At 40.9% G+C, this 17,449-nt stretch overlaps 1 protein-coding gene across 3 annotated transcripts in view; it reads right to left on the bottom strand.

Annotated features, from left to right (window-relative positions):
• LOC126393124 (nck-associated protein 5-like) overlaps positions 1 to 17,449 on the bottom strand; it is a 114,992-nt gene that overhangs the window by 23,098 nt on the left and 74,445 nt on the right. For all 3 annotated transcript variants that reach the window (XM_050049002.1, XM_050049001.1, XM_050049003.1), the window contains exons 8-9: positions 5,289 to 5,468; positions 431 to 3,336 (exon numbers count right to left, since the gene is read on the bottom strand). In XM_050049002.1, the coding sequence (XP_049904959.1) occupies positions 431 to 3,336; positions 5,289 to 5,468 (3,086 nt within the window). The remainder of the gene's footprint in view (positions 1 to 430; positions 3,337 to 5,288; positions 5,469 to 17,449) is intronic.

Raw genomic sequence — 17,449 nt, forward strand, 5'->3', positions numbered from 1 at the left:
GTTAATGTGCCTGATATTCTGGAAACCTGCCTGTGAGGTTTTGGTGACGTGTGCGCACTGTCCGCCGATCAGCCAAACTTCGACTTACACCGGCTGCGCTCTGCCTACGTTGACAGTAGACCTGGTTTCAGCTGGCGAGCTTTTAGCGCACCTTTGGCGAAGCCTTTTGGCACGAAACTGTCATTGCGCCAAGCTGGATCTGTCAACACCTCCCCCTGCTGCGCCGCCACACCCATCTTAGCGCACCTCGGTCTGCCAAACTATCAAACTGAGCGCGCCTCGGGTTGCGCTGCTCGAAACTAGCTCTGCGCGGGGTTCGCCACCCTGCACTGCGCCGGGAAACTAGAGGCCTCTATGTTAAAAAAAAAGAAAGAAAGTGATGATATCAAAATCACGAGTTAAAAAATGGCATTAATTCTGAATTTCTTACCAGTCTTTTCCATCACTTTTTCTTCTGTCTCTCTTTTTGTCAGACTTTGTCTGTTTTCCTCCCAGAAGTGATGTAATCTTTTGCTCCCTCTTCTCCTCTTTTACTTTAGGTGGATCAGTCTTTTTGCTGCTTGGAGCAGGTAGCTTACTCTTACGAAAACCAAACCAGTTTGCCAAGGTTGAGCCAGATTTTTGCTTCACTTCACTGGTTCTCTCCTGTTCCTGAGACTTGTGTAAGTTCTCCTCTATGCCGAGCATCACTTTCTCTTCGATTGTGGTTATAGTACTTTGTCTTTCTGGTTCTTCTGAAACTGGTTCACCAAAGGCGCTTGAAAACTGTTGCTCAATCTGAAGGCGCCTCGCCTGCTCTCGTTGCTGTTTAAGACTCTGAAGTCTTTCACTGGAGGACCCCAGATGTGAAGGAACTGTCAGACCCTCTTCAATCAAGAAGTTGTTTAAAAGGGATCGATTCATTGGACAATGGTAGCTACTGGAGCAACTCATACTTCCTGGAAGGACATCACTGAGAGAGTTCAAGGAGCTCCCTGAGTGTGTTTTGATCTGGGTACGGACCTTTCCAGATCTGTTGAAGCTTGGCCTGTCCATGTAGCGTGCACCAAAGCTCTGGCTACGAGCTTTAGCCCCATTCATGCCCATTACTGGCTTAAGGGGAGGTCTAGTTGACACAGAAACAGATCGTTTAAACAACCAACCTTCCTCATCAAATCCCCAATCTAACATCACACCACTGTCTGAGGCAACAGGTTGAACTGAAGGCTCAGAGTCCAGCGAGTTACAGCGGGTCTCAATCTTTCTGCGGGCTTTGTCTTCAGCTCCACATTCATGTACCATCTTGGGATCACAGGTAAAAGTCTGAAAAGTCTGGATACTTTTTGCAGTCGAGTTTGGATCATCTTTGTTATGTCTTCCAAAAACTAGGAAGGTACTGGTGTCTTGTCCAGCGATTGCCTCATGAGATTTAGCATTTAAAGGAAGAGCCATTTTTACAGCTCTTGAGGTGGAACTCTGAGGATTATTGGTAATCCCATGGTAGTAAACATTAGAATATGCCTGAGGCAAGACTTCAGAAAGTTTTGGCTCACTAATGCTTTGTTGGGTTCTTTGTAAGATGTTCTGATTTGGAAAAATTGAGGGCATACCATTTTCATCATGGCATGTTGCAGTTCTGTCCATAGATAGCTGGACGGACTCTAAAGGTTGGGACTCTTGACCTAGGGCAGGTGGCATCTTGGATGAGTGTGTATTGTAGAGCTTGGCAGGAATCTCTTTCAGTGGGTTACCTTCAGCACCCATTTGTAGGGCTACATGTTGATTATCCTTTGTTATGTTGGACTGTTGAGACTGTAAAATTGAAGAAAGATTTGATTGTGGCTTGGTGGTGCTTGATGTTGTAGAGCTTTGAACATGACCTGCAGTTTTATGTGCTTTGGGTAAGCTGTCACAACTGGGCCTAAGGACAAGAGAAGTAGTTCGACCTGGGGGTGGTGGTGGAGATGGGGACCTATGTTCCGAATGGGAAACATCACAGTGTTGGTCTTGGCGCCGTTGTTTTCGCGGAGAGCAGGGTAAGTTGTCATAGATGCTTTCTTCCAAAGACTCATTGCTTGATTGAAGTCTAGTGATTTGCAGTGGTGATTTTGTTGGGCTCTTTGAGCTTTCATTGATCCCTGGAGGCTTAAATGTTTTTGAATGTTTCACAGGGGAAGCAAGGGGAGAGCGTACACTCTTGAGAGACTTGGAACTTGTCGATAGCACAATGTCTTCATTGTTCTCAAGGTTAGATAATGATACCTTGTTTGAACAATGTGTTTTACTGAGATTTGTCCTTTTGCTGGGAACACTGTGCCCAGGAGGGTTTGACTGTCCTTTGGACCTGTGACCCTTGATAAGCTTTTGGTGGAGAGGAGAGTGTGTATGCTTCGGTTGTTCCTTCCCTCCATCTGCACTCTTACTCCGCAGAATGAAAGCCTTTCTTGCTGAGTCACAAGGCTGAGGTTTTGGTTTCCTTTGTGGAGATTCTGAGATGGTGTAGTTCTGGCTTTCCCTGCCAGCTTGATTTGTCTGGTCTCTGCAGTGAGGAACTTCCATTGAGGAGCTGCGCTGTCTAGCTACACTCACACAGCTCAGAGCTCTTGTTGCAGAATACTGAATAGAAGAGCTCACATCACTTGTCCCTGCTTCAGCTTGCTTGACTGCAAGTCTGCCGTGTTGTCTTTTGACGTGATCAAGTCTAGATTTACGGTCAGTAGATCTCTCCTGATTATTGTTTCTGTCACTTAACTTCGTGCCTGAAGGCTTGTGTTTTTCTAGCGAGTCTTTGTTCTGGTCCTCCAGATGTGTAAGGCTATCTGTTGGGCTTACACCAGGTTTTACTGTGGGGCCCTCCAGAAATAAGAAGTTGTCTGTGACAGGTGAGGGAAAAAGACCAGAATTCCCTGCACGTTTTTCAGGGTCTTCTTGAAAATTGTTGTCATCATCTCTTGTGACATTCAGTGTCTTCAAGCAAACAAGCTCTTTTGCTTGTTGATCACTAGATTCCCTACTTTGCAATTTAGTTGAATCATCATCTGCATCATCAGAGTCTAGGGCAGCAGTCCCTGCTCCTGCCTTGAATGGTTTACTTGTAGGGGCTACTTGCTTGGCTGTACTCCCTTGTTGGCCACACTTAACACCAAGTGAGTATATGCCCTCGTTGGAGGTCATACAATCTTTGCAGTGTGGCACAGATGCAAGTGAGGATGCCTCTTTGGAGCTGCACATTTGGAGACGCTTCAGGCCCTTCAGAATGTGGCCTTCCTTCCATCCCAGTTCTGTCTGCTCGATGGGTGCAGAGTGATTACTGGATACTGAACCTGTACTCATCCTTTTGTCACGGCTTGTGACACACTGTGTAATACAAGACATATTTACTGTTATTAAAATGGCATTTACAGATGGGTCAATTGTTTTAACCTGAAATGCCATAAAGACTGGGAATACACCGATTTATCTGCATTTGCCTTGTTGACTGTCATCAGCCTATCAGCAAATAAGATGACATTCACTGATGGCAGTGACCACTTAAATTAATGTACAGGTACAAGAAGAATACAGTGACTGTTTGGCAAATAGGCTCTGTGATCTCACTGTTGTGTAATGAGATGACAAGTAGCAGCCGGTGTCCCATCTTCCCGAGGACAATAGAAAATGTGTTTGGGACAAATAGAGATCTTTCTGGGATGCCTTTGGGTTGAAAGGACAGAGTAAACTCACTATTGATGCGTCAGGAGATGCACCCTATTGTTTACCTGATAATGCTACTTTGTGAGCACTGAGTCTGTTTTAGAATCAGCAGAGAGCTAGTTAACGCTAGCTGTTAGCTGCTCACAAAGGCTGCCTTAAGTTACATTATGATGCATTCAAGCTCTATTCAGCAGAAATGAATATTGGGGGAAGGAAAATTCCGTTCTCATGATGTGTTCAATGTAATTTTGTAAAACATAGGTTTTTTGTGAGAAATCTAAATAAATACAGTTGTTTGAAGGGGAAATTTGTTAATATCTTCAGAGCAATAAAAAAGAGATTTTAGAGAGGCAATTAGTATACAATACACAGATCAGCCAAAACATTAAAACCAGTGGTGGGTGAAGTGAGTAACATTGATCATTTTGTTATAATGCAAAGTTCTGCGGGGAGACCTTTGGTAATGGCATTCATTTGGATGCCACTTGACGCCCTCCACCCACCCAAACACCGCTGTGGGCTAAGTAACCCTCCCTCGCGGCTACGGTACTCCCTGATGGCAGTGGCCACCCAGCAGAAAAATGCACCATGCCACACCACAAAAACTGCTCAGCAATGGCCCGAGGAACATGACAAAAAGCTCAAGGTGTTGACCTGGCCTTCAAATCTCTCACACACCAATCTGACTGAGCATCTTGGGACATGCTGGTACCACACCTTACAATGACAGGTCTCAAATGATCCGAAACCAACGCTTCTGGTGCCAGACACCACAGGACACCCTCCAGAGTTCCTGTGTCAATTCCTTGACATGTCAGAGACATGCCCACTCCAGGGAGGCCCCACAATGGATTGGGGGTACCTATGGGCACATCCCATGGATGCTCAATCATATTTGGATCTGGGGAATTTGGAGGCCAGGTCAATGCCTTTTGGTTTTTGTCACGTTCCTCGGGCCATTCCTGAGCAGTTTCTTAAGTGTGGCATGGGGTCTTTTTCTGCTGGGGGGCCACTGCAATCAGGGAGTATCATTGCCGTGAGGGAGGGTTACTTAGCCCACAGCAATGTTTGGGTGGGTGGAGGGCGTCAAGTGGCATCCACATGAATGCCATGACCAAAGGTCTCCCGGCAGAACATTGCATTGTAACAAAATGTTCATTGTTACTAACTTCACCCACCACTGGTTTTAATGTTTTGGCTGATTGGTGTATATATGGTAAAATGACTTTTGTAGCAGTTTTTTTTTTTTTTTTTTTTTTAAAAAGACTGAATTCATGCTCAACAAAGGTTGTGTGATGAAGGGCCTTGTTACTTTTAAGCAGTTCATTTATTTTTTTTATAGTATTGTAGATTTCTTTGTTTTCCTGGCACAAAAGGGGGAATAACTAACAACTATACAATAAACAACAATATAAAAACATGGCGATCAGGTATCAGCTACCGGTACAACGGCCATCGGCCATCGCCCAAATTGTTATTTTTTAACATCAGTATCAGTATCAGCATCATATCTGCCCAGAATTTCAAAATCGGTGCAACCCTAATTAAGACTGTAAGTATATTATTTTTGACAAATTCCAAATACTTCAAACCAAAGGATGATGAATGAAACTCACCTGCTTGGAGAATCCACGTCCTTCTGCCCACGTGTGGGAGCCACTGGAGTACTCACTACAAGCACTGGATAGAGACAGTTCACTGCCACTGCCGCTACCACTACTTCGTGGGCATGTTAGACTCAGCAGGCTGGGCCACCTTCCTGCAGGAATACCTGCTTTTCCATTCCTTTGGATGTCCTGGAAAATAAATTGTTACGTAATAAATAAACATAACTTAAGCAAACACAATAAGGAAATGCACTTCTGCTTATACAATTATTATGAAAACGGTGCAGTTAAGGACAAAGTCAGCATTGCAGGCTTACATTGACACAGCATTGGTGATAAGATAAATATTCATAGGATATACAATTTAATTTATCAGTACAACAAATATTGTAATTATGGCTCACATTTGCACCAGTGAACTCAATGTTTGTTCCTCCACCTAATCCTTGACATTATATTCACTAGATTCTCTTTGCAGTCTGAACGACAAACACAACCTAAAAGAATGCCCCATGGCTCTCCATTTGTCTCTGTCACAGATCTCAGAGAATCGATATGCTGGATACATAGCTGTCTCTTTGCAACCAAAGGCTAATTGAGGAATGCAATGACATTTTCCACTCCACTCGATAGATGGCCTCTTGTAAAATGCATGTTTTCATGTTTCTCGGGTCTTGCAGGTGTATCATGATAACTTTTTGGGAGTTGGTCAATGAGACATGTTGAAGCGATGCCTCTGTTCTAACACAATTCACTGAGCATGGAGCCTCTTGGTGTGCCTGCTGTTCATTTATATTTCAAACATAACTGCACAATGACTAAAGACTTAAATAATGATGCTTTTGTGTTGGTCGGAGTTTACAAAATGAACCAAAATCAACATTCACATATTGTTCCACTGACTTAGATTATTCCTAATAACATCTTTCACTGGCAACCCTTTGCCCACACTGTGCTTGTTCATCATAAGTGACAGGAAAAAAAAAGTGCATTGTAAGCCTCTTGACTGAATAGGATAGTGTAATGGCAGGCAAAAGTATAACTTATAAAACCTTGTAGAAACTAGATATGACCGAATATTGTCTCTAAAAATGTCTTCAGCTGATGCAAAATACTTGTATTAAGAGACGCGATGACAGAGGTAGCTTTGAAAGAAAAGTTGAAAGCCTTGAGAGGACTTTCACTGCATATTTTATCGAACACATTTTATTTTGGAGTAGACTTCCTTGTTTTAAATCTGAAGAACTAGTTCTATGTAGCGATCAAGCTGTCATCTGCCCATTTAAGGTTAACTGATTGACCAGATTAGTTGCCTCCCCAGAGCTCATAGAAATCTTTAACTCAGCTATGAGCCAGAAAGGCTATGCTAGCAAGATTCAAGTCAAAAACATTGCATACAGTTGACTAGCAGTAAATATAATTTGACAGTTTGTTTAACAAGACTAGCCAGGTATCTCATTGTCCCCAAATGAATATTAAGATTTTCACGAACTAACAATTGGCCATATGCACCATCACCTGCAGCCTGAAGTAGCGGGTTGAATAGCGAATGTAATACAAAGTGTCAGTAAGTTCAGAAGGGCAGTGTATTTCTTGCAGCTTGTGTGTTACAGTTGCCATTCTGTGGTGTTTAGAGGATGAGGCACTGAAAGATTACAGTCAGTGTTGGAAATAAATCGTAAAAACGGGGGCTCTGACCCCATCTCTGTTGCTATGGTTACTCATATTATATACAGGCTGGTCAGCGCATCAGTTTAGAACAGAGAACAGACAGTTTCACTGGAACTACATGGTAGGCGTCCTCTACTGCAGCCAATCAGAATTGAATGTACACCCAGACCATGGTATAATGATTGATACTAAAGTGTTTTCCAGTGTTTCTGTTTCTGTTTGATTTATATGGATTTGCTGTAAATGAAACACAAAGCTGTGACTTCTCTGACTGTGTAATGGCCCATATAATCTCTTTAAACAGATATCTGCATATGTATACAGAATCTGTAGGTGACAGGACAAGCTTTTGGTATTGGAAGCATTCTGGCTTCCATTTGTAGTCATTTCGAGTCCAAGTAGTATTGGCCAATCACATTTGAATGAACGGTTAACAGTGTGGAGAGGCAGAGGGCATTGGCCATAATGCAATCTTGGAACCCATCTGCTATTGTCTCATAACAATTAGCTTTTTTACAATGTATCTATTTATACCAGCGCATGGAGGAGAAAGTCTTGGCTTGGATATTCATTGGCTACACCAGATCAACCCAACATATTGGCCCTCGCCCCTAGAGGTTTTATTGTCGTCAGACTGGTACTCGATAGGTTCTGAGATTGTGGCCCTCATATCTCCAGTGACTGTAATGTAAAGGAGTCACTAGTACTGCCTAACCAACTGAGAATCAACATCGAGCTGTACAATTCTGTATAGCTTGTAGCCACTTTTAGCCTTTTGTTGTGGTTTTTCAAAGGTAAACTGACAGTCTTGCTGCCCTCATCAGTCCTAATGAGCTGAGTGTGCAGATTCAGCCTAGCACAAAATGGCAAGGAATAAGACAACAGTGGTAGTTGGAAAAAAAATAGCTAGCTTAAGAACCAAATATTTTATCTTATCCTGTTATGAATGACAAAAGAACTAATGGTACCAGTATACTTCTAAGTGGAAGAGGTTGTTCATAACCTTGCCCTCATTGTAACCTTGACACTTTGACATAAACTTTACTTAAATAAACTAGGTTTGCAAAAACAAACATGGTACTGCTGAGATTACTGTTTAGCCTTTCATTTTAAATGTTTGTTGTTTCATTGTTCATTTGAGAAACACTTGTTGCTGTAGAATTTTGTCCCACCACCAAAGACAGTTGATCTGACTTTTTCAGTGTTTATATTGTCATATTATAAATGTATTTGTGATCATTTTTGTTTTATCTTTTTTTAATGCTGCTCATGGAAACTTGCACTCACATGGTTTTCCCATTCAAATTTGTTATCCACAAAACAGATTCAGGTCAGACAAACAATTTATACCAAATGCAGTACTTATATAATATGGATCACAAATAAACCATTTTACTTTTGTATTTATATGGCCCAAACACAAGTGTGTGAGAAAATAAATTTGTCCATTCTCTGTAGGTATGTAAGTTTTACAAAAATTTATGCATGGGCTCAGACAACTGGTTTGCATTTGGTCCTGATTTTTTTAATGTCCATTTTGATAATGATAAGTTGCAATGCATCAAATTCCACTGAAAAGGCAGAAGGCAGAAGAAGTCTGGATTAGAAAAGATCAGTGTTTAATGTTGTTGCTTCACTGTTTAGGGTCCACTTATCTGTGAAGGACTTGGGTCCTATATATTAAGCCTAGTATCTTACTAGGAACTGCTGGCATTATTCAATGACACGCAGCAGATTCTGTTTGCAACGATGCCATTTCCAATCAGAGGGACCCAAAGGTGTCACAAGTGTTGTGACCCCATTTAAAATAGCATTGATCGTTTGCAAGGCTGCCATGGCCAGCTTCCTCTCAAAGTCATTAGTGTCATCTGTTAGCAATAATTAATGTGAATAGGAAATAATTGCATAAGGGAGCCGGGGACTAAAGTGATTTGGTCTATTCATTGATATTCACCTATTATTTGATTATCCGTGCTAGCCTTTATTTCATGAGCACTGTGGGAGGAGGCCACATTTGACCATGCTTGTGAGGATTAATCTTGGAACTAATTACAGTTAGCATGTCGAGGGGTATCTGAGATTTGACACAAGTGATCCAGTTTAACAAAACCCTCAATCATAGTGGAGCTGTGCTTAAAGTCAAGGGCAAATCTGAGGGCTGTGGAGATGTTTTTCCCCTTCATATATTTTAATGTTTTTCTACTTTGTGCAATGAAGTTTCTCAATATTTCCTTACCGTTTCATAAATTCAGACATGACAATTTATAGGGTGAAAGAAGATTATGATGCTTTGATTGTAACCGCACTAAAGCTACATCCAAATATTTGTCATGTAAAAAAAAATGCTAAAGGCCAAACACTGTTAAAATACAGAATAAATACTATCTAAAGGTTAGCAGAAATCATCAGTTTTCTGGATATATAAACCTTAACCCACATTTGCATTCTCCACATTACTTTCATCACAGTAGTGAGACACATTGGATGTTTTCAGCATCAAATCAAATATCAAACATGTGGTAGAGATCTATTTTTAAAGACAACATCAACTGATATGTCTTTCATGTTTTTTTTCTTTTGATATTACCATTTAGTCATTCAGATGCTCAGAAGGTTCTGTGAAAAGAAAGATCACAAAACCATGATGCACCAGACATTTAAAAGCTCAGCACTGGCTTTTTCACCTTAAAAGTACATCTACGTCTTGACTAAAAGGAAAAGTAAGTGAATAAATAAATGTATGACACATCTAAAAATGTAAGTGCTAAAATGACTTGGTTTTGTGCAACTGTTCACGTAACTGCTCAGTGTCTGACTGTGGAAGATCTGAGACAGGAGTGAAGCAGATTATACTGCATCCATTTGTGTGTTGTACTATATGTGTAATTATTTTTCTTCCTCTTCTTCACATTACAACCTCACTACTGTCATTATCTATAAGTAGCCGTGATGTAATCAGATTTTTAAGGGGGACAACTATTTTTTTAATAGCAATCCTTTACTACAAAGAGGGGGTGTAAAGTGTTAAAGATGTGGGTGCTTACCAGGGTAGAGGGTACCACAAAAGATGCTATCAAGTTGCAATATGGGATAGGTTTTCACAAATTTATAGCAAAATAGTAAATTACTGGAATACTCCTTAAGAATGAAAACATAGCGTCATGGGAGGGACTGTATCAACTTATCATGAAGGCCTTAGACACACCCTGGCATGACTTGTGTAAATAAATCATATCATCCCTGCATCCATCCAGCCTTCTCAGTCAGAATAATACAGTAGCATGTCAGCTGGTGGGTCTACAGCTTATGAAGGGTTCTCCACAGAGAATATGCGATTAAGATGAGGCTTTTATCCCAGGCACCTTACAGCACCATGACTTCATACATTTTTATGTTGGATTTCATAATGGAAATCTAACCACTAACCCTGGCAGTTCTGGAGATTTCTCCACCAACTAAACCATACCTGCAGTTCACACTATCACAGTATACTTGGAGTACACAGACATGCATCTGGCCAGCAGTGGACAGCACTGACAGGAAGAGTCCAACTTTTCTGGTGTTTGTTTGGAACTGTTATTTGTGTTGCAAAGAAACTTTTCGGAGCACCCGAGCAAACGGACAAGGTTGTATTTGTCAGGACGGGACTCTGTATTTAATTTTCTGAATGTAAAAATGGTGTTCATTTTGCATTCAAGCAATTGACTCAGACAGTTCTGTCTGGGAAATCAAAGTTGTCTGATATCAGAAAGAACTGTCTACTTGTTACACTATGTTTCCATCTTCAGTCTGAAATAGGTGATAGACTTGTTTTTCATAGCCCATAGACTACAACTGTGTACACCGCCTTACAGTGGACAAACATGCCTCTCTCTTTTTGTACTGGTGTGTCATGTTTGAAGTCACGGACAGGCCGGAAAACAGGTTGTTCAACAGTAGAAAGCAGCATGGAGCCCTGTAAGAATGCCATGGTGGTTAAATAATTTTATATCTGATAATTATTCAGTCTTTTTCAAACTGGATGCCAACTATATTTGGATTGATGTTCAAGTGCTGCTTGGGCAGAGACAGACAGTATTTAGTGGTGGTTCATCACTGCATTGTGCTGGTAGAGGGACTAAAGGCAGCATGTCCACCTGGGTGTTGTATTTCCATCAAAGCTGATCGGAGCTGGAGCTGATAAATACCTGTGACTACTGCAGAGTCATCTGACCCCAAGAGTGAATGCCGATTGTAACCTTTCCCAGTACATTCAAAAGCAAGATGTTGGTGGGTTTAGTGGGTTAGTAGTTTTTTTGTGTTGTGGGAAAGGGGCTTAACTAACCACTGGAGATTAATGTATCCTCCTGGGTTTTCAGAGTGTAGTGGAATGAAGTAAAACAAACTATGACGTCAAGCAATATTGAGAAGAAATGTCCATTTAGATCAACCTCAATGGCAGTATCTGTCTTGTCTATACCAGGCATCATCTTTGTTATTACTTCTCATTGGTTCTGGCGCACTGCATGACAATGCTCGACAACAGCTTGACAACACCATTAGTCACCGATTAGTTGATCATTAGTCCCCATGCACACTCACTGGATTGCTTTTTTATTCTAACTGAGGAACCGTTGGTTCATTCCACAATACTAGATGAGCCAGTGAACATAGTGGGTGGATTCCAAGGTCTGGACCCAGGCAATGATTCTGTACCAGTACTGGAAGAAGTATTCAGATATTTTACTTAAGTAAAAGTACCATTACCACACTCTTTTTCTTTCATTTTCTTTCTCTTAAACTACACCCACCAACTGTATCAGTGCGTAGAGGGAAACATGCATCTACTGCTGGCTCACCTTGCACCTCTGAGCCAACAAACATTACAGCTAAGCTGAGGAGGACAAGATTAATGTTTATATTTCACTCTGTTATGAACATGAGCCTCTTGTCCATGAGTAGATGCACGCCTCCTTCTGTGCGGTGATACGGTTGGTGGTGTATTTTGGTAGAAAAGAAATAGTTTCTACATGAAGCAGCTAACAACAAGATCTATGGATTATCCTCAGTAAATGGGTCATGATTTCTGTGAAGAGACATTGCTGTTGAGTTTTTTGAATGTATTTTTTGGTGCTTTGAGCACCATCTATTTCCATTATATTTGAGAGAAGGCAAGCACCTCTACAACCAGTATCCCCAACACTCAGCAACTCACACCTAAACAATCTAGATTGATAGACAGCACAACAAGTAAAGGGCAAAAAATATATTTTTTTGACTTGAGGGAGAACTGTCCCTTTAACGCGCCAGTAATTTCCTCTAACAGCTGGGCAGTGTAGTTTTTATATAAAATACTTTAACTTGCATTACTCAGAAGTGTCAGTAGAAGTATGCTTTTTTAGAAACATTCACAGTGAACTCAGCTTTCACTCTCCTTTTTTCTGGATATAAAACCTGAGAAAAACAGTGTAGACTGTCCTTGATATTAAAGTGGTAATGCACTATTTTGATATTTTCAGATTCACTGCCATTGAACCAGGTTGCTGATCAACAGACCATTCAGACACAAGGACAATGCACTTTAGCTTCCATGGAGTTCACTTTAAATTTCACAATCTCATCAAAATTCATCCATGCGTCCCGCTGAACCGCTCAAAGCAAGGTTACACTAGACTCTTCAGACCACAGTCTTCTCCACTCTAGTCTTTGAAACAGTTACCATCTTCACTGCTCTCACCTCATCCACAATCACATGCACTGACTACCACCACATCCACCTCCTTGTCTTCAGGTCTCTTATACTTAATATTTCTTGCTCATCTACACCTTAGTTGTCTTTCTTTTTTATGTCACATTTGCCTCCTCTGCCCTCTTTCGTCGCTGCTGCTCAGTATTTTGCCTGCTGGGCTGGGCTCTAACTAGATGCACTGCTGTTCACTTTGGTGTCAGCATACAGAGAGAAGAGGGAAGCAGGGGTAGGTAAATGGTAGGAAAGAAGCAGACCTCGTAAACTAGTAGCTCTGCATTGTGTGCTAAAGAACTTATTGTTTTAAATCTGAGCTTAGTGCAAGCAGAAAATGTATGCATGTGATCATCATATATTGTGACTGTGTTATAAATAAGGAAGGCAAAAACAAATGCACAGCAAATACATTTCCAGACACTTCAAAAGGGTTAATAAATGTGACTTTGTTATATGAGTTCACACAACAACAAAACCAACTGATGTTTTCAGCACTTCAAAGGGGCAAATAAATTTTACTTTATTATATATTTGCCTTTATCTTTGACTGCAGCCCTCCCAGGAAGTTTATCTGAGCCAAGAGGCACCTGCCGCTGTTTAAAAACCTTGCAGTCCTGAGCCTCTCGAGTGTCGCTCTGCTGTTGAATTCCAATAACATCGTGACAGACGACTCTGTCACAGAGCCACCAGACTTTTAACAGCGAGGACTCTTTGGCACAGAGACACAGGAATACAATGCTACATTTGTAAATGGTGTGACCATTTACTGAAACATCTAAAGTTACAGTCTAATCACAGAAATAAAATAACACATTGTCAGAGCTTGCCTTATAATGCACACTTGATTTCAGACAGAAGAGAAGGGTCCTCATTTCTAGCAGCCAATTGTTAATTTTGTTGGTTGAAATGACAACAGCGATAAGCAGATTTTTATCAGCATAGCCATTTTATTCTTTTTATAACTTGTCAAGCTAACGTTTATGTTATCTTCATGAGTTGGTTAAAAAAACATATTTTTTATGTTTCTAGCAGACTCATTTTGAAACCTGTAAAGGACATCTGGAACATGCTCTTAATGGCCACAAAACATTAAGGCTAAAGTTGCATGACCCAGGAGTACCAAAAGTCAGCATCCTCACCAGTTGGTGATCCATGTAGAAGACATGAATATAAATAAACAGCATCACTGTTGTAAAGCATTGTAGAGTTAGTTAGTATGAATTTAATTTAATTTAATTTTTAATTTTATATACTTTATTAATCCCCCTGAGGGGAAATTCAATTTTTTCACTCCGTTGTCATTAACACACAGGTCCAAATAACACACGCATGCACAAACAGGACCTATACATGCACAAAGTGGAGAGATGTCAGAGTGAGGAGGCAGCCATGGTCAGGCACCCCGAGCCGTTGGGGGGTGCAGTGCCTTGCTCAAGGGCACCTCGGCAGTGCCCAGGAGGTGAACTGGCACCTCTCCAGTCAATCCATGCTCCGTATTTGGTCCGGATGGGGACTTTGAACAGGCAACCCTCTGGTTCCCAACCCAAGTCCCAATGGACTGAGTGGACTGAGCTACTGCCGCCCCTATTCATAGGACCTCATGTGATTTAGAAATTACCCCCCATATCTGTGTTTCATGCGGCACATTCGATTAGCAAAGTCTTTATTTTACTAAAATGTATTGACATTACCCCCTGCATATGGTCATAGCAAGATTAGCCTGATTTGCGCCCAAAATGCTGTCAAACTTTCCTATCTAATTTCAGCCTCCATAATTCTCGACTGGGAAAGAGGCAGAAAAAAGGCACAAAGGAAACAAAAAAACTCTCAAAAAAACAAATAAACAAACAAAGAAAAACATCCCAGATCCCAGAGAGGAGATGAGTAATATCACAAGACCTCTGTGTCTGGTGGAATATATAGGTAATTTGCAGTGGAAGTTTTACTTTACAAATTACAGATATGACAGATTTGTGAGAGATTAAAATCACAGATGATCTATGCAATTATTACTAGTAGTGCCGTAGTAATGCTAGTTCTGTGCGAATACATGAAGTGAATTATAGGTGCAGTAAAACTACATACAAAGTAAGTGGAGGGAATCGAAAAGACTATCCAGGGCAGCGTTAATGGAAGAGCATATCACTAAACTGTTTCAAACTTGACAACATAAACATTCTAAACAGGTCCCTTCATATTTCCTGTTGTAATGATTGTTAGAGCAGCAGCTGACAAGCAAAATATAAAAGACGAAAAGGACATGAGGTCAGTGAAAGCATTCAAATTTTGCATTGAAGCCAGTTTGGTGCAATTTCTAGTAAAGTCAATAGGGTGGGCACGGCAAGGTACTATAACCCATCATATTTTTGTTGTTTCAACTTTGACTGAAAATCCTTTCATCAAATGAAAAAACACACATTACATGATGTTGACTAACATTTTTTATCTAAATGTGCATGTTTGTTTTCATAGTTATTGATCTCTGAACAGATCTTGGCTCTGTCCATCAGCTGCATATAGCCCAACTCAAGACCTCATTGGATCCAAGATATCTGCTGTTAACAGGTGGGCTAGTATTGTAGGCTACATGTTTTTGATTATCAATAACAACCCTCAAACTATTAATGATATTTTATGATAATCAAGAAGGCTAACATTAGCTAGCTCTACAATGTGACCTGATATAATCTGGAGGTGGCCCTAATCTCCAAATTATTATAAATCTGGACTATTCCTTTGTTTGTCAATGACCTAAATTAGCATTTGGACCTTGTTTAGCTAACGTTAGCCAGCAGATGCCCTACATTAATCAGGAGATAAAACAGTAAATATTACAAAAGAAATAATCTTTATGAAGGTGTTCAAGGAAAAGAGAGTTGCAAGGTGTTGTAGTTTAGGGTCAAGTCCCAGTTTGGCTGATATTTACCTAACTCTTGAGTCAAGCCATAATAATAATCAGAGCCACTAATAAGTTGATCTGGTTTACAACTGAAGTCTGGTCAGTGATAACAGGTCGGACCGGGCCTGTTTGGTCATGTATTATGATGTAGCTTGGAGTAAACACAGCAAACACGGGCTTGAGTTGAGCTATATGCAGCTGATGGACAGGTCTGTGATCTCTTTGGACATCAATAACAAGGAAAACAAACATGCACATTTAGATAAAAAAAAGTTTTTCAGTCAAAGTTGAAACAGCAAAAATATGATGAGTTATAGTGTGATTCGCCGTGCCCGTCCCATTGACTTCAATAGAGGTGGCACCAAAGTCTGGCTCCAACGCAAAATTCAAACGCTGTCACTGATGTCATGTCCTTTCCTTCTTTTATTATTTTCCTGGTAGCTGACAGGAAGGAAACAGGGACCAAGGCTGTTGCCTTAGCAACAGAATAGCAATGAAAAAGTCCAGGCTGGCTTGGATAAATGGTGTATAAACTTCCCAAACTTCACTAAAGAGGTAGGCAGAGCCACTACAGTAGCCTTCTGTTAACTCTGTTGGCATCCTAAACCAGCTCCCACACAATGGGGAAATACAGCACTAAGTAGTGGATGTGCTTATTGTGTACAGGGCTTTTTTTTTAACGTAACCTGTAGTATTTCCCCACTGTGCACCTTATACTTGTGCTCACTTGGCTCTATTTTTTGACACATTCCCTCCGCACGGACTCAAATAACTACATTAAAAAGAGAGCAATGTTCCCACGCACACTCTGTCATGTAATTCAGTGCATGACAGCTTGATATAACCTTGCTTGGAGTCAACCTGACCAGCAACAGGTGTGCTGTCACAGAGATGAAGGAACCTAACAAGCATAACTCACAGTGAAAAAAAAAATCCATTTCAGTAACACATACATAATTATCTCTGTGTTATCTGGCAAACACAACCACAGTGCCATGTCTCCTGTCTCAAAACCCTCCATCACTCATCTCTGATGGGGACAATGAAATGACCTGTGTTTCATTTTTTTCGAGTACTCTCTGCACCTGCAACAGAGGGTCGAGCCTAATGGATTTTGGCCACTTTGCTCCCACTCTGTGAAAGTACAAAGGCCAAGATCTCTTGTTGCGGTAGTCACGCTGCTCGTCTGATCTCAGAGGTGAGGCTCATCACTAGCACAGGTGGGCAACTCAGGGTATTTAGAGTAAAGGGGCTTGTAAGGAACAACAGTCTGCCACAGTACATGTGTTCCATGTGGGAACCAATAGAAAGATGATTAAAGTAAGACACCAAAAACATGTTTGAAAGCTATTACAAATCATTTCAATATGCTGAGGTCTATAAAGTGTTTTATAATGTGTAAAGATGCACTAATCAATATTTCCATATTAACAATGAGTCTGATCACTTGCTGTAATGTAAAAAAAGTTGTCACTTGTGGTGGTGATCCCACAGAAAATTATGACCAATCTCTACAATTCCCTTACGTAATGCGCCAGATGTTTTGTTACACAGAACTATCTGAGAAGCTGTCACTGGAAACTGTTTGGAAAAGGGCACTTTCAAAAATTACTTGACAGGTGATGGATGAACCATCTGTCTATCACCGTCTATCACAGGCCGGAGATGAACAAAAACATCTTTTCCATCAAGAAAATCCTTCAGTGCCGTTCTTTGGCGAAAACGCCTAAAATGACATACCCAAATTAAAATGACTGTAGCCTCTGAACCGCTCTGACTACATGCATGCATGAGGTCTTGCCAGAAAGCAAACTCTCTGAAGTTTCTTGTGAAAGTATTAGAAACACTCTAGGTGATACAGAGACAGAGTAATGGGCC

This window comes from Epinephelus moara, chromosome 7 (assembly GCF_006386435.1).
Source record: "Epinephelus moara isolate mb chromosome 7, YSFRI_EMoa_1.0, whole genome shotgun sequence".
In the NCBI taxonomy this organism is placed as follows: Eukaryota; Metazoa; Chordata; class Actinopteri; order Perciformes; family Serranidae; genus Epinephelus; species Epinephelus moara.